Below are 18,411 nucleotides of genomic sequence, written 5' to 3'. Positions count from 1 at the left end.
TTTTTGATTTTTGTTTTTTTTTCCCCCTGAAAACAATAAAAAAATGGACCATAGTAATAATTTTTGAGTCTATTTATGCACGTTGGAACGAAGCCCAATTAAAAGATTAGGCTGTTTCAGTGTAGTAGCACAAACACTGTCTGGTAAACATTACCCAAGGCCCTATGTGAGGCACAACTTCTGTTTATGTATTTCTTCATACATTAGTAAATTATCCAGGATACCCTTTTTACAGTAATTGTCCTGGTTTCAACATCAGAAACATTTCTTCAAAGACTGGGGGGGTGGGGGTGAGGAGAGTGGGGTGGGAGGTGCTGGAAAAATCTACTCTTTTGGACTGGTTCAGTTGTGCTTTAACTTTCCAATTATTACTTGTCGGGAGATGCGAAGTCTGCTCCCTTGCCAGCCCTCAGATGTAATCATAACACATTTAACTTTCTGTAGATTATTTGCCAAGGAACTATATACATTTAGCCACTTGGTCAGCAGATGGCACCATACATCTATTCTTAGTTGGCATTTGTTATATCTAACTCAACAGTTTATTGCATAATTCCAACTTTGTGCAGCAGTTGGAGCCAAACAAGTACATACAGTATATCCCCAAGATGGCTATTCTTGCTTGAGCTGTACCTGTACCTACTCACCTACAGGTAAACTCATCTATGATTTTGAATGACACTTGCCATAAAGGTTGTAGCAGACATACACTATTCAAATATTATACATTTAGGTAATTCTTGACATGTAAATGTAGTAAGTAACTGGAGTATTTTTAATGAACAAGCGGTATAATTGTTATGGCCTGATTTTAAATTTATGGTCACTACTGAAACTAATATACCACCATGATGTTTGGTTTCTACCCTATGTTTAAAGTGAACTTTAAGTGGAAATAGTTTTATGGCTGTAATTCCTTATCAGTGAGGGATGCTATAGTACAACTGGGTTGAAAATACATTGGTTACCTAAAATCGGGAGAGAGCTAAGACTAGGGGCACATTTGGCTTTCGGGGGTAGAGACCGCGTCCGCTACCTACACTTGTCCGGCTCCTCTGACAAATTTAAGATCGCTTTGTGGCCTACAAGTCAAAAAGTTTGTCCACCCCTGCCCTAGAAGTTACTTGCAGTCTTTGATCTGTGAGAACTTTGGCGGTAACTGCTAGACTAATGCTGGGAATACACGGTTCGTTTTTGCCTTCGTTTAAACCTTCGTTTCGATTGTGCCTTTTGTCCTTTTCGATCCCGAAATAATCAGTCATACGGTTAATATCACCACCCACGGTTTCGTTTTTTTTTCCGATTCTGATGGTTTCGTTTTTCCAATGATCGAAGGCTGCAAAGAAACGAAACGAAAATCCCTTTTTACAGGGACGGACTAGCATAAACGAATATATAATCGATCTGAACAGCCATCAAGCCTACCAATGGCTCGATTAGATGGATAAAGAGAGATAATATCAAACATGTTCGATCACTAGTCGTTCGTTTTTGGGGTCTATTAATCGAAACTATAATGAGATTATGACTATTTTCACATACGTTTTCAACACTCGATTCGTTTACCGAACGAATCGAAGGTTTAAACGAAGGCAAAAACGAACCGTGTATTCCCAGCATTAGGCCTCTTTTCCACAAGCAATTGAACTGTGTGCTTAGCAAGCAGTTGCCAGACAGCAGTGAGCAGTCTCCAGGCAGCAACAAGCCATTGTTTAGCGTTTGAGAGGCATTTCACTGCTTATCAGCTGCCCATGGAAAAGAAGCCTTAGGCCTCTTACACGGACTGCTGATAGGCAGTGAAAAGCCTCTCAAACTCTCAATACTGCTCACTGCTGTCTGGTAACTACTTGCTGAACACAAAGCTCAACAGTCTGTGGAAAAGAGGCCTTATGCTGCATACACACTTGAGATAAAAGTCTTTGGAAAAGGCAAGATCACAGACCAATTATACCCCCTTCCATGTAGTATGAGAGCCATACTCTACACAGTCTATTCTATGGAGCTGCACTACCCATCAGATAAAATTTTTTCAAGATGCTGCACACAAAGATGCCCGTACACACTCAAAAGATCATTATCTGCAAAAGATCTCTTCCTGCAATAGATCCATTCCTGCAAAATGCATTCATAGTCTATGAGATCTGCAGATCCTCCTACACACTACGGCTGCACGATTTTGGGTAAAAATCGAAATTGCGATTTTTCTCTTAGAAATTGAGATTTCGATTTATTCACGATTTTTTTCTCAAAACAAGTTTTAGCGGGGGGCGGGGTCAGGAGCCTAGCTATTGCGGGCTCTGTGTCAGAACATTTTGCTGTGAATTCGCATTGCATTTCAGGCAGTGCACATTTGTAAAGCCTGAAGCCCTCTATGATGACCCCTCAGCTTAACAATGTGCGTGCGGTACTACTACTAATGTGCGGCGTACGGGACTCTTATGAGCCGGGCAGCGGGGGGCGGATCCACTGACAGAAGCAGTGCATGTTCATGAATGCTAATGTGCCGGGGGGGGGGCGAGTCCAGTCCGGAGCGGCACACACAGCTCCACCAATCACTGGATACGCGGTATATCCACCTTTTTTACCAATCACTGGATAGCGATGGTATGACGGCAGAGGTAGGCGGAGCTGTACAGAGCGTACAGCTCCACCTACCGCCTCCGTCATTCCATTGCTTTCCAGCGATTGGAGAAACTCTGTGCCGCTCAGGACTGGACTCTTCCCCACCCTGCCGCCCGGCTCATTAGCATCATGAACATGCACTGCTTCTGACAGTGGATCCGCCCCCCGCTGCCCGGCTCATAAGAGTCCCGTACGCCGCACATTAGTACTACCGCACGCACATTGTTAAGCCCTCAGCCCCCCCCACCCCCCCCCCCGGCTCATTAACATATGGAATATGCACTACGGCGTCTCTCGGTAGCGGTAGGCGGACCATGCGGCCAAGCACGGGCACAGCGGGCACTAAAAACCGAAAACCGCCGGACACTGACAATACCCAGATCGTCTTCACAGAAACCGCGGTTTCGGTTTAAAAGAGGAAAATCGTGCAGCCCTAATACACACCTTGTTTAACAGACTTCATCTGCATATCTGGCAATCATCTGCAGATCTGAAAATCCATCCTGGTGGATCTGATCTGCAGATGATTGCCTGTTAAACAAGGTGTGTATGATGATCTGCAGATCTCATAGACTATGAATGCATTTTGCAGGAATGGATCTATTGCAGGAAGAGATCTTTTGCAGATAATGATCTTTTGAATGTGTACGGGCATCTCTGTGTGCAGCATCTTGCAAAGATTTTATCTGATGGGTAGTGCAGCTCCATAGAATAGACTGTGTAAAGTATGGCTCTCATACTACATGGAAGGGGGTATAATTGGTCTGTGATCTTGCCTTTTCCAAAGACTTTTATCTCAAGTGTGTATGCAGCATTAAGGTAGCCATACACTGGCTCGATTCCCGGCCGTTTCGACAGCAGATTCGATCCTGGGATCGAATCTGCTGCCAATCGTTCGCGGTAAACGCAGCCGCCGATCCGATTCCCTCCCGGAATCGGATCGGTCCGTCGATCGCGCCGTGCGGGAAATTACCCTCGATCGCCCACGGGTAAAGTGCGCGTCGCTAGCGGCGGCCGATCCGATCAGGTATACATTACCTGAGGCTGGCTCCCGGGCGTCTTCTCCGTGCTGCACGGCTCTGTTCCGGCTCCATCCATCTCGGCGCTTCCTGTGTCACTGCAGTGACCAGGAAGTTCTAATAGAGGGCGCTCTATTTGAACTTCCTGGTCACGGAGTAACACAGGAAGCGCCGTAATGGATCCGGAACAGAGCCGTGCAATGCGGAGAAGAGGACCCGGTGCCAGCATCAGGTAATGTATACGGGGGGGACAGGCGGCAAGAGCAGCTCAGCAGATGGTGAATCGGTTTCAGGCTGAAATCGATTCACAATCTGTTTGCAGTAAAGGCAGCCATACGATCCCTCTCTGATCAGATTCGATCAGATAGGGATCTGTCAGCTGGTCGATCTAATGGCACATCGACCAGTGTATGGCTACCTTTAGGCTGGATTCAGAGTGGTTAATTGCATAACGCTCGTGTTAAAATGTAGATTAACTGCAATGGAGACTGGACACAAACTTTAATGCAAAGTCTACATACAGCGAGTTAGAATAACGTGATCAGGTTACAACACAGTACTGTGAACAGGCCCATTGAATTGTATGGGCAGTGAGTTGACATGCAAAATTCTGCAAATCAACAGAACTGTGAACCAGGCCTAAATGCTCATACACACATCAGACCATAGTCTTTGGAAAATGAAAGACCACAGACCAATTTTACCCCCTTCCATGTAGTATGAGAGCCATACCTACACAGTCTATTCTATTGAGCTGAACTCCCCATCAGACAGAAATATTTGCAAGATGCTGCACACATTTAAAAGATCTGTTCCTGCAAAAGATCCATCCTTGCACAATGCATTCATAGTCTGAGATCTGCAGATCATCATACACACCTTGTTTAACAGACATTCATCTGCAGATCAGATCCACCAGGATGGATTTTCAGATCTGCAGATGATTTTCTGATCTGCAGATGAATGTCAGTTAAACAAGGTGTGTATGATGATCTGCAGATCTAATAGACTATGAATGCATTTTGCAAGGATGGATCTTTTGCAGGAACAGATCTTTTGCAGATACTGATTTGTTGCATGTGTACAGCATCTTTGTGTGCAGCATCCTGCAAAGATTTCTGATGGGGAGTTCAGCTCCATAGAAAAGACTGAAGGTATGGCTCTCATACTACATGGAAGGGGGTAAGATTGGTCTGTGATCTTTCATTTTCCAAAGACTATAGTCTGATGTGTGTATGAGGCTTAAGGCTGCTTACACACTAAGACGTTACAGGCGCACGTTAGTGCAGCCTGTAACGCTCCCCCAACGCACAGCAATGTAACACAAGTGGGCTGTTCACACAGCCCACGTTGCGTTACATGTAACGCTGCACGTTCTGCCAAAAGTGCAGCATGCTACGGCGTTACAGCGGCTTAAGCCATGTTAGACTGTTTGCACATGCTCAGTCATGTTGGGGAGGAGCGGAGAGCGGCCAGGCACATGGCTAATTAATATTCACTGCACGTTATGACGTGCAGTGTTTACTTCCTGGTGCGGCGATTGGCCGGCGGGATCACGTGATGCCGCATGCGTCCAAGAGTACGCATCACGGCATCACGAACGCCAGAGTGAGCTGCACAACGCGGCTCACTCTGACGTCCACATCGAAGAGCACCAGGCCTTGCGTTAGGTGCACGTTATGTGACCTTAATGTAGCAACTAACGCAACGTCTTGGTGTGCAAGTAGCCTAAGGCTTTTGTTTTCACCTGTGTCATCCCCCTCTGTTTCTCCCTGCATGCAAATTTGCATGTGGAATTACAGCCTATTATCAATAGTCTGCTTCTAAATTCACGTGCAGAGAAAAAAAAATCTGTCTGCTGCATGCCTTTGCATCTGAATCCCCATAGCCACGCATTGGGACGGCTATTAGATGTGGATGCAATTTTGCATCAGTATGTATGCTGCATCCGATTCTAAGTCCGAAGCCGAAGACTTATGTGTAAAGTTAATATATAGACTCTAATATGAAGACTCAGCAAGGTCTGATGGTTAGATCTTGGGGAGGTACAGACACAAGATGGCCTCACTTTTATCTACATTGTGAGTTGTGGGAAATGCAGAAACTGAGGACTGCTTCTAAGAAGACCAGCAAATAGAAGCTTTGCTGATTGGCAATATATATCTGAAAGACTGTTGGCAGCTCAATTTGAAACAAATCTATTACATTTTAGAGTGGTCCAGTATTGTGTGCTCACTGAAGTAGCTGACACTCCACTAAAGGAAGCCTTCTGTTAGAATCTAAGCAAAGTTGCAGAGAAAGTTGGTTAGAAAGACCTGATTGGTATGGAAGATCTCAATGCAAAGGTTGATGTAGAAAATTAAGGCCTAGAATGAAAAATGGGAATAAATGGACTTGGAGAAAAGAGTAAAATGTTTAAAATCCCTATGCCAATCATGATAACAAACACTTTATTTCAACATAATGAATTGCCATAAAATCGCCTGGGCATTCCCATAGGATATTTACAGTATATTGCTGACATCAGAGGTGACCTTGGAGATATGTAGGTAATGATCACCATTTGAAACAAGCTGAATTCCCTATGATGATTGTGGCAAGAAGTAGGAATGTTTTTTAATTACTTCCGTACCAGCAGTCTCTTGCCCCTTAAAGAGAATCTGTACTTTAAAAATTTTACAGCAAAAAGCATAACATCCTATTCATTATGTTCTCATGGGCCTCTCTGTGCTGTTTCTGCCTCTCTGCTGCAACCCTGGCTTGCAATTAACAGTTTAGGCAGTGTTTACAAACAAACTAACTAGCTTGTGATAGGCTCACATAAGCAGAGTGTGTGTGATACAGAGCCTGCAGAGGGTGTGTATTGCTTCTATCCAATCACAAGCAGCCCTGCACATTCCACACATTCAAGCCTTAAAGAAAACCTGTACTGAAAATAAAAGTCAAAATAAGCACACACAAGTCATACTTACCTTCCATGTAGTCTACTCCTCAGTGTCTTTCTCCTGTCCCGCGTCCTATTTGTTCACTGTGATCAAGGGAATTTTCCGTCCTCCATTTTGAAAATAGCCATTACCCCATAACAGCTTTCTGGTCAGCACACAGTTAAACTGTAACATTGCCCACTTGAGCCATAGGGAAACATGAACATTACCTGGTACATCTGTTTTCCTCTCAGCTATAACTGACAGCAACTGATATTTTACTGACAGCAACCGATATATTTCAGATCTGACAAAATATTGTCAGAACTGGAAGGGATTATTGTCAGAAGAAAATGGTGAGCTTCTGAGAGGAACTGATGGCAAGGTAACTCTGTAATGTTCATTTGAAGTTACCTCATGTGTTTATTTTAAATATTTTTACTCAGTACAGGTTCTCTTTAAGGCTCATACACACATCAGACTATAGTCTTTGGAAAATGAAAGATCACAGACCAATCTTACCCCCCTTCATGTAGTATGAGAGCCATGCTCTACACAGTCTTTTCTATGGAGCTGAACTCCCCATCAGAAAAAAAATCTTTGCAAGATGCTGCACACACAGATTCTGTACAGACACAAAAGATCAGTATCTGCAAAAGATCTGTTCCTGCCAAAGATCAGTTCCTGCAAATTGCAATGATAGTCTATGAGATCTGCAGTCATCATACACACCTTGTTTAACAGACATTCATCTGCAGATCAAGCAATCATCTGCAGATCTGAAAATCCATCCTGGTGGATCTGATCTGCAGATGAAGGTCAGTTAAATCATGTGTGTATGATGATCTGCAGATCTCATAGACTATCATTGCAATTTGCAGGAATGGATTTTTGGCAGGAACAGATCTTTTGCAGCTACAGATCTTTTGAGTGTGCAGCATGTTTGTGTGCAGCATCTTGCAAAGATTTTTTTCTGATGGGGAGTTCAGCTCCATAGAAAAGACTGTGTAGGCATGGCTCTCATACTACATGAAGGGTGGTAAGATTGGTCTGTGATCTTTCATTTTCCAAAGACTATAGTCTGATGTGTGTATGCACCTTTAATCCGACAGAGCCGACAGAAGGAAACAGATTAGATCATATAACAGAGATAACACAGCCACTGTGCAATTAGGAAAGGCTGCAGTAAGCCAGAGCACATTAGAACAGGCAAAGGAACTTATAGGATAGAAGAACTAAGGCTGAACATTTTGTTACAGAGTCTCTTTACTATTGGTACCGCAAAATGGCAACACTGATCTGCCGCTTTCCCATCGCCGCAGGTCCCTCTCTCTGCCATCTCTATGACGGCAGAGCTCTGTGCGCCGGTCAGAAGCTGCTTTCATTGGCTCCTGACCCTGTCCATCAAAGTAAGCCTATGGTATTGGCAATTTCATTGGCTCCTGACCGGCTCACAGAGCTTTGCTGTCATAGGGTGCCAGGTGAGTGTGTTGCAGCAGGGGCAGAGTGGCGGGAGCAGTGAGACTGTGCTGCGACTATTGTTGTAATCTACGTCCTGTCAGAGCCGCTCATCACAAGCAGGACGTAGATTTTAACCGTGCTGGTCTGGAAGCGGTTAAACAAGGTGGGCAAAGTAATGTTGACAAGATTTGAGACAATTTTGAACTAATATAAATGGCTATTTTAAAGCTCTTCAGGTAAGCACAAAAAAACAGTATTTGAAATAGGGATGATTAATGAAATGTCCTATTATTAGGACTCCCACTTGTTTCTTGATTGCATTGCTTCGGTCCAATCAAGCAAGTCAGCAAAATTGCCTACACTTCCTACTACTATTGATCCACAGCATCCCTGATCCTAAAGCCTAGTAAACACTTTCAATTAGAATTAGCCAATCACTGACCAATTTTACAACCTCCATGTAGTATAAGGGCCACCAGATATGCAATACTAGATTTTGTACCCTCATACTACATGGAGGTGGTAAAATTGGTCAGTGATTAGCCAATCATAATTGAAAGTGTTCATCAGGCTTTTTGACCTGCAGCATTTGCATTATATTCCCTGAGAAACATTAATTATTGTCATTACTCATAACTAAACAAATGTCCTGAAGCTACAGAGCCATAGGCCCCAGTGAACAATCGTGAACCCCCCTCAGCACTGCATGTATAACAATTGCATGATCTGGAATGCCAAAATCTGCCTTCAAATGCCAGTTGCAGCAGTGTGAGTGGTAAACCGGGAAAGAGGAACTGTTTAGCTATGATTACTGCTGTTCAAGGAAGAGATACTTCTTGCCATAACAGCACTAATGAAAAAGCTAATGGGAGTGGCTGAAAACCCAAAGGGGCCAGGCCAGACTATGTAATAATGTGAATTGATGGACTTTCGCTAATAATTTGCTGTCTACTATATTCTGGGAGGATGGGCGTATTTTGTTTAATGAGGAGAATATCGAAAGCCACCAGGAAAAATGATTTTCATATACTCATTGTAACTCTTCTGGTCATGATTTGTATAAAAAGAAGTTCATGCGTCTATAGGTAACTACTATTATTTACTTACACATTTCCTGAAAAATATATGAATGTCAACTGGGGTAAGATCTCGCAATAGGACTGCAAACTGTATAGGCAGATTACATATAGTTATTATTATAGCTTATTTGTTGATCCTAGCAAGTTTGCAGCTAGTCTGACAGGATCCAGGAGTTGGGAGGGACTAGAGCTGGCAGGCAAGGATTATTGGGCGGAGTTTTACACTGAGTGACTTGAAAGTGTTTACAGGACAGCGGTGGAGCGGCGGGGCAAACTCCTGACGTCATAGGGATTGACAACTCTGCTCTAACGACTGCGCGCAGCGATTGGCTATAGCACACCACATTATTTACTGATTGGCTGACTTAGAAGATGTGATGGAAGATGATTAATGTGTGTGTTGCGGGATACTGATTTGATTGACTGTCGTCTCTCTGCTATGATTGGCTGGCTGAGACCGGCCGTCTTTACTGATAGGTTGTATGTGTTGCAGACTGACTACAGATTGGGTGAGGAGGAGAGGGAAGGGCTGGGCGTCAGTGAGGCCCCAGGAGGTGTCTGCAGCTCTTGGGATCTCGGAGCGAGAGGAGCAGAGGGGCCGGGGATAGGTGATGGTACTCTGCAGTTGAGGAGGTTGGGGGAGCCGGGATGGCGCGGAGCCCCCAGGAGGGGAGTATATCTCCTTCCGCCAGCCTGCGTGGCACGCGGGAGACCCTCAGCGATCCGGAGCTCGAGTCGGTGGGTTCGGATTCGGAGATCAACGGCTTCACTGTGGAGAGGAGGACCGATAAGTACGGCTTCCTGCTGAAGAGCGAAGTGGACGGCGGCCAGTGAGTATGGGCAGGGGGTGACCTCAGTGTAGCTGTCAGCGTATTGTCACTATAGGCACGGCAGGGGCTTGGGGTACTGACAGTGCAGCAATGCCCAGTAATAGTGTTTAATAACTTGTGCGGGAGGGGTAAGTGTCAAATCACATCAGAACTACCCATCCCTGGCTAATGTCACATCAGTGAGACAGTATGGCATTGCATGGGGTCAGGGATATAGATTATACACCTAGGGTGTGTGTGTCACTTGTGTTACCTGAACTCTCTGGCATCGGCTGTCATGCATACTGTCAGAGTGTATATGTGACATCACTCTGCCACATTGTCACAAGCTGCGTTGGTGAACCTATTCACAGTAAAAGCGTAATTATGAACGTTGAATGCCATTATTGAGGCTAGTGTGTATGAGCTCAGCATGTCACTGCTGTGATCAGGGGGTGTTTGCCACCTGACTTTGTCACTAATGGGGGTCAGGGTGTTAAATTTGGGTGTGTAATGTAATTCTCATTCCTGTATATGTAGTTGTGGTAGCGTTTGGGCTGTTGTCAATGGACAGAGAATGTCTTCAGTACTGCTAATAGTGTGGAACCAAGACTTTAAAATATATATATATATATATATATATATATATATATATATATATATATATATATATATATATATATATATATATATATATATATATATATATATATATATATATATATATATATATATATATATATATATAATATTTTTTTTTTTATGGAAGTGAAATTAGCTGGGCTGTACTAGAACCTTACAGTGGGCGTAATTAGATTTGGAATGTGAATAATTAATAGCTGGATGGTCAGGAAGTGTATTTGAATGGCTCAGTTTTAAGTTGTATGCAAAGTTACAGATTGCCCAGCAAGCTCATGGTGAACCAGAACTCCTAGGAGTGGGTAACGGGCAGAAAGAGACCACAAGGCCTCCTTTAGTAAGATGATATGAAAAATAGAAGCTTGCCTTCTTAAAACAGAAGGTATTTGTGATTATTCAGGTTTGAGTGAGCGCTTGGGTGTCCCACAATGCATCACTGGTGAATATGCAAATCATTAGTAGTATGTTCTACTACATTTCCATAGTAGAATATCGGTAGTATGTACTGAGATTTTACTATTGCCAAACTTAACCCTACTCTCACACAGTTCTTTTAGCCGGGTGGACCACTCGGCTAGTTTTTGTGAGCATCCGGCTATTATCGGCTCACCTCCTCCTCCTCCTCCTCCTCCTCCTCCTCCTCCTCCTCCTCCTCCTCCTGCTGTAAGCAGAGTTGAGCAGAGAAGCGCCAGCCCTGCATTCTCTCATCTCGCCCCACCTGGCTGGAAAAAAAATTCTGGGGAGAACCGACACTGAACCCTCCTCTAATCCTAACCCCTGAGCTGGGTGGTGCCTAACCCTAACACCTGGTTCCTAAGCCTCCCACTCTCCTAACCCTTAACCCTCTCCCTAAGGTAATGCTGCGATACTGTGGCTAAAAGCAGCTAATTTTGATCACTGGAAGGCGCCCAATTAGTAGCAGTTGTTAAAGATTTCCACATCTGCTTGATGCAATCGCGGGCGCTGGGGGTTTGTGGAAATGCAAATTGTGGCATTGCATCGCGGGCGCTTTGCATTTCCACAAACCCCCGACACCCGCGATTGCATTGGGTGCCTGTAATGATTGGGTGCCTTCCGGTGCCCAAAAATTAGCTGCTTTGTTGCAAACTAATAGCCGCGATTTGCGCCAAAAGGGTACATTTCAGCGTAGGCAGGCGACTGATAGTTGCAGGTGCCCAATTTTTTTTTCTGACGCTGATTGCGCCTTTAAACATTGGCGCCTATGGGGTGACCTTTCTAACATAAGGGCTCCTGCCCCCCTTTTTTTTTTTTTTTTTTTTTTTTTTTTTTTTGTGTGTGTGTGAGATAAATACAATTGCAATTATAAGTGGTTAAAGGAATACTGTAGGGGGTCAGGGGAAAATGAGTTGAACTTACCCGGGGCTTCTAGCGGTCCCCCGCAGACAATGGCCTCAATTCACGAAGATCATGCTGGAGATAATAAAGCAAAAGAAAACTTACCTCCACACGTGAGAGTTATCTTACCTCTTCATTCCTTAAGTTACCTCTCCTGTAGTTAATTTACCTCCTCTGTAGTTAATTTACCTCCTCTGTAGTTATTTTCACACGCAGTTAATTAACAGCCTGTCTTTAACTCTGGAGTTATTTTAAGGATTGGAGAGTTAATTTAAAGACAGAAGAGTTAACTTTAGGCTTGCCTGAGGTAAAATGTTTCCTGAATACGACATGCCTTATCACCATGGTAACAACTCTAGAAGAGTTATTAAAGACAGGAGATAAGCTTAGTGAATTGAGGCCAATCTGTGCCCACGCAGCCACTCACCGATGCTCCGGCCCCGACTCCGGTTCACTTCTGGAATTTCAGACTTTAAAGTCTGAAAACCACTGTGCCTGCGTTGCTGTGTCCTCACTCCCGCTGATATCACCAGGAGCGTACTGCGCAGGCACAGACCATACTGTACTTGTGCTGTACACTTCTGGTGACGTTAGTGGGAGCGAGGACACGGCAACGCAGACGCAGTCATTTTCAGACTTTAAAGTCTGAAATTCCAGAAGTGAACCGGAGGTGAGTGGCTGCGCGGGCACAGGACGTCTGCGGGGGACCATTAGAAGCCCCCAGGTAAGTTCAACTCATTTTCCCCTGACCCCCTACAGTATTCCTTTAAGTGCTACTGAAATATGAAGAAAGATATTTTGATAAGTTTTGGTAAAGTCAGATTTTACTAAGTCTTAAACTTAAGGGACAACTGAAGTGAGAGCGATATGGGGGCTGACATATTTAGTTCCTTTTAAACAATGCACATTGCCTGGATGCCCTGCTAATCATCTGCCTCTAATGCTTTAAGCCAGGGGTCTCAAACTTGCGGGCCATTTGCGGCCCTCGATACAATATTTTGTGGCCCGCGCCGGCAAAAGCTTCCTTATAGTTCGCTTCAGTGCTCCCAAGTAATCCGCCGCATCCCTGCTGCTAAACGAGGGCTGCAGAGCCCCCAAATCGCCTGGGGGGCAATCTGCCGGCATTTCCTGGAAGGGGCAGAGCTTTCAGCTTCAGCTCTGCCCCTCGTGACGTCAATCGCGGCGCATCGCCGCCTCTGCCCGCCCCTCCCACTGTTCCTTCACAGAAAGGGGCGGGGAGAGGCGGCGATGCGCCGCGATTGACGTCAGGGGCAGAGCTGAAGCTGAAAGCTCTGCCCCTTCCAGGAAATGCCGGCGGATTGTCGCTTGGGCGATTTGGGGGCTCTACAGCCCTCGTTTTGCGGCGGGGACACGGCGGAATACTTGTAATGGGAGCACTGAAGCGAACTATAAGGTAAAATAGGCAAAATAGTTCGCTTCAGTGTGAATTTGATTTTGAAATAAAAATCAATGCGGGGGGGGGGGGGGGGGGGGGGGGGGGTCGGCGGGAGCTGCTGATTTACTTTTTTTGTGAAATCCCTTATGCGGCCCAGCCTCATCCTGACTTTGCCTCCTGCGGCCCCCAGGTAAATTGAGTTTGAGACCCCTGCTTTAAGCCATAGACCTTGTACAAGCATGCATGCTTGTTTCAGGTGTGTAATTCAGACTCTACTTATCCTAGAATCATCCGCAGGATTTCCAGACAAATAGCATTGTTTAAAAATAAATAAATATGGTAGCCCCCATATCCCCCCTCACTTCCGTTGTCCTTTTAAAGGCCTCATACAGACATTGGCATGTGTCATGGTTGCATGGGTAATGTGTCAAATGAACCACTGCCTAACTGTATTGTTCAATAGGGCCACTTGTGTGTTTGAAAATGCAGCATTTTTAAAGGTGTCCCCCCCTCCCCCCCCCCCCCCCCCCCCCCCCCCCCCCCCTTTTATGCTCTTGATTTGCTGTATTTTAATTTACAGGGAAATAAGCAGCTCAAATGCATGAGTCCTAAAATGTAAAATGCGCACCTGTAGAGTCCTTTAGTATATGGCCTGATATGACCAGATCTATTGCTGCTTATTGGATTTGTTGTTGCAAACTATAGTCTTCATCGGGTTTGTTGTTGAAAGATGCAAGTGTTCCATAACGTTGCTGAAGTTGTTTACAGCATTCTTTAGTGTATGTAATCAGTGATGGAGTTTAAGGGCTGGTTCACACGGGCGTCTGCTGAGCTTTTGCTTGGCATTGCGTTCAAACGCCAGCGTTTAAAAGCTAGCTTTTGAAAGCTTTTGAAAAGCGTTCAAGGCTAGCAGTTCTGGTCTCGGCTATTGTTTCCTTGCGTTTATTGCCTCTGAAAGCAGCATGTTGCTTTTGAGACTAGACGCAACGCTGGGATCTACTGCCAGGCTTTCATGAAAGCCTGCAAAAGCCAGCTCTAAACGCTCCTATTCACTTGCATGGGATGGCAGTAGATCCCAAAAACGCTGCGTCTGAAACACTGCGTTAAACGCCACAAAAACGCCCGTCTGAACCAGCCCTAAATCCCCGTGTCCACATTTCTAATACATAGCTGTGAGAAGGCCATTGTTGGCATGTTGCAGTGGGAGACTCTGCAGGGCTGTAATTCCAAGTTTCACAATGGGGTGTTTGCGGCTTGGATGAGACTGAAAGAACAGCAAGAGATCAGCCTGTGTTCAGTTTTCTCAGTGTGAGCTTTTAAAAGTATATTTTGTTCTAAAGTGGGAATCCAGATACTTTTTTTTTTTTTTTTTTTTTTTTTTTTTTTTTCTCCCCTCACTTTCCCCCCAGAGGGTATCTTTAGTAGGATCCAGGGGTTGCTTTGATATGTCATAGTCAATGCAATCTAGCATGTTTTTTGACATTTTTAAAAAAGTAAAGAAACCTGTCAAAGTATTTATAGTTAATTTTAAAAGCACCAAGGAATACTTGAAAATCTCAACAACTTTTCCATGGTCCAGTTCCCCAAGGCAAGTATTTTAAATGCCTGCCTCCTGAAAGCTGGCCCATTTACATACAAGCTGAAATTAAAGTAAACATGAAGGGTGTTAATAGTGCTGTGAATTGGTACATACTTTAGTAGAGGGAGGGCACTGGATATCCTCTTTGACAAGGGCATGGTTGAAAAGTGCACACACTCATCTGTGATTTGAGCGCAGCTGCACTGCGCAGGATGTCTCGCGCAGAAACATGGAGCCAAAACGGGCTTGGCATTTTCTGCCAAACCTGAGTGACTCCAAGGTACTGTGCAGACGCAAGGCGACCTGCGCAATGTGGCCACACTCAATCACGGACTGGAGTGTGGAACTACCAGAGGTTCCAGCGCTGGATCGTTGGTCAGGAGGAGAATGTGGAATGCCTCTGGTGACTCTACTAAGGTAAGTATCTAATAGCATATCAATGGCCATCTCTGCTCAGCACTAAATTCTTGGACGGTTAGAGGCAGGTTTGCCGCAGTGTTAACCTCCTATCACCCTCCCAATCCTCCTCTTCCTGCCTCATTTACTTGTCTTAAAGTAAACCCAAATTAAAAATACAAGATTTCAGAAATTAAAGTTTTCTAAATTATAATAAATAGCAGCATTTGTTCAGCTGCATGATGACAAATATAAAATATTTTACATTTATTTGGGGGAACCCCTCCCTCCTTTCCTTTCATATTGCCGGGACAGAATCCGGCAAACTGGTGGAGTAGGTGTTCAGCAAAGGAGGAATTGCTAATGGCTGCCACCTGTATAACCCTAGTTGTGAATAGCATGCACTGAAATGCTCATAGGCTTGAAGGAGTGTTTATTTATCTTTGTATGTGTCACAGTGGTGCAACTAAATATTTTGAATAAAAAAAAAAATTTGGTTTGGGTCCGGAGTGGGAAGAGAAGGGATTGGTAGCATGATCGGAGGGGACATTGCAGCAAGTATTCCTATTCCTGTCTGAAAATGTGACTTTAGCCAAAAACCAAACCTTTTAAGGCATTCTTGCATATTTTCACTCCCCTGCACTAATGCATTGACTGGCTGCAAACCTTGACACTCTTATGTGCCATTTGTTAGAAACACTGTGGACTTATTGTGTTAAGTGTTCATAAACAATGCAAGCAGATTAATTGAGGTGTATATCACTAAACCTTCTGATATGTAGAGATAAGGTGAAAGCATTGTATGTTTCCTTAGCTAAAGTGTAATTTCCATTTAAAGAAGAAATGAGAAGAATATGTGCTACAGTATATATTTCCTTTTAAAAACATGCCATCTGCCTGACTTCACTTTGACACTGACTGCATGTTTGTTGCTCGTCTGACTCAGAACTTCCAAAGCATCACCCATGACAACCAGGCTGGATGCATTTAGGCTTTGATCACATCTAAAATTGAAAGCACACGTGATAGCCACTCCAAAATGTTCCAGCCTTAACCCTCCTGGCGGTTTGTCAAAATCCGCCAGGGGGCAGCAAATACGTCCTTTTAAAAAAAAAAAAATTTTTTTTTCATGTAGCGAGACGAGGTCTCGCTACATGATAGCCGCTGCTGAGCCGCATCCCCCCCAGCCACCTCCGATCGCCGCCGGCGATCGGAGATCAGGAGATCCCGTTCAAAGAATGGGATCTCCTGGAGGGCTTCCATGGCGACGGGGCGGGATGACCGTCATCGACGTCGTGACGTCAAAGGGGACTCCGATCCACCCCACGGCGCTGCCTGGCACTGATTGGCCAGGCAGCGCACGGGGTCTAGGGGGGGGGGGGGGGCGGCTGCGGCGACGCGTATAGCGGCGGATCGGCGGGCGGCGGGCAGCAAAAAAAAAAATTATGCAAATCGGCCCAGCAGGGCCTGAGCGGTGCCTCCCGGCGGCATAGCCCGTGCTCAGCACGGGCTTACCGCCAGGGAGGTTAATCTGCAACCATGCTCTTGTGGACTTGGACGTATGCTTCGGATCATTGTCCTGTTGAAAGGTCCAACGTCTCCCAAGCCTCAGGTTTGTGATGGACTGCATCACATTTTCATCCAATATCTCCTGGTACTGAAGAGAATTCAAGGTACCTTGCACACGCTGACGCTTCCTGTACCTGCAGAAGCAAAACAGCCCCAAAGCATGATTGATTTGTGTGTTCCCCCCCCCCCTGCCATGCTTCACAGTAGGCAAGGTGTTCTTTTCTTCATAGGCCTTGTTCTTCCTCCACCAGACTTAAAGTGAACCTCCGGACTAAAAATCGACTCAGCAGCACTGGAAAGGCTTGGTGTTTCTTTAACAGTTTCACAGCATCAGAACTTTGTTTCTCTTATACAAGCCTCATTTTTAGCTGCACAGAAGAAAACTGCCGGGCTTTTTTCCCCTGATGCTGTGCAAAGCATGATGGGATTTCTGATGATGTTGTTCTCGTTCTGCTGTTTTGGTGCAATTTTTTTTTTTTTTTTACATTTTGAATTTGACATTTGAAGCCTAGAGTATGCAGCTGGGAGAGGTAATCAGGACACAGGACAGTTGGAACTGTGTCTCCTGCTCCTTGTCATCTCCTTTCAACCAAAAAGATGGCTTCCCCCATGACAAAGATGGCAGACCCCCATTAACCTCCTTGGCGGTAATCCCGAGCTGAGCTCGGGGAATGCCGCCGGAGGTCGCCGCTCAGGCCCCTGCCTGGGCCGATTTGCAATCTGAAAAAAGCAGCACACGCAGCCGGCACTTTGCCAGCCGCGTGTGCTGCCCGATCGCCGCCGCTCCGCGGCGATCCGCCGCGTGCAGCGGCGAAAGAGGGTCCCCCCAGCCGCCCGAGCCCAGCGCAGCCGGAACAAACAGTTCCGGCCGGCGCTAGGGGCTGGATCGGGCGGCTCTGACGTCAGGACGTCGACTGACGTCCATGACGTCACTCCGCTCGTCGCCATGGCGACGAGGAAAGCGAAACAAGATAGGCCGCTCATTGCGGCCTATCTTGTTACTTTCGATTGCCGGAGGCGATCGAAAGTACGCTTCCGGAGCGCCCTCTAGTGGGCTTTCATGCAGCCAACTTTCAGTTGGCTGCATGAAATATTATTTTTTTTTTTTTTTAATTTAAAAAAACCCCCATTTCAGCCTCCCTGGCAAAATAAATAAACCGCCAGGGAGGTTAATCACAAACATTTGCCTGTTCTTTTAAAACAGGGTGGGTAAGAGATTATATTACCCCATCTATTCTAGGGATTAGATTGTGAGCTTCTTTGAGGGACAGTTAGTGATGAGACAAAAAAAAAAAAAAAATATATATATATATATATATATTACACACACTGTACAGCGCTGCGTAATATGTCGGCGCTATATAAATACATAATAATCATCTAACATAACTAATGTAACTTGATGACAGTATGTTTGTTAGGCTGAAGTTCCCCTTTAAATCCAACAGAACTCTGTTGCGGCCCGGCTACTCACCATAGCCAACTCACATGGCCTAGTACAACACACCAACGCCCCCACTCACACTGCACGTCACACTCTCGACCTTATATTCACTAAATCC

General features: G+C 45.1%; 1 protein-coding gene across 1 annotated transcript in view; it reads left to right on the top strand.

Moving 5' to 3' along the window:
• The first annotated feature begins 9,622 nt into the window (after positions 1 to 9,622).
• TBC1D10A (TBC1 domain family member 10A) overlaps positions 9,623 to 18,411 on the top strand; it is a 101,379-nt gene continuing 92,590 nt past the window's right edge. Inside the window, exon 1 of the mRNA XM_068240486.1 lies at positions 9,623 to 9,935. Coding sequence (XP_068096587.1) covers positions 9,754 to 9,935 — 182 coding nt within the window. The 5' untranslated portion in view covers positions 9,623 to 9,753. The remainder of the gene's footprint in view (positions 9,936 to 18,411) is intronic.

Source organism: Hyperolius riggenbachi, chromosome 1 (assembly GCF_040937935.1).
Source record: "Hyperolius riggenbachi isolate aHypRig1 chromosome 1, aHypRig1.pri, whole genome shotgun sequence".
NCBI classification, from domain to species: Eukaryota; Metazoa; Chordata; class Amphibia; order Anura; family Hyperoliidae; genus Hyperolius; species Hyperolius riggenbachi.
The sequence above is the reverse complement of the archived record's forward strand: the minus strand, read 5'-3'. Positions and strand labels throughout refer to the sequence as shown.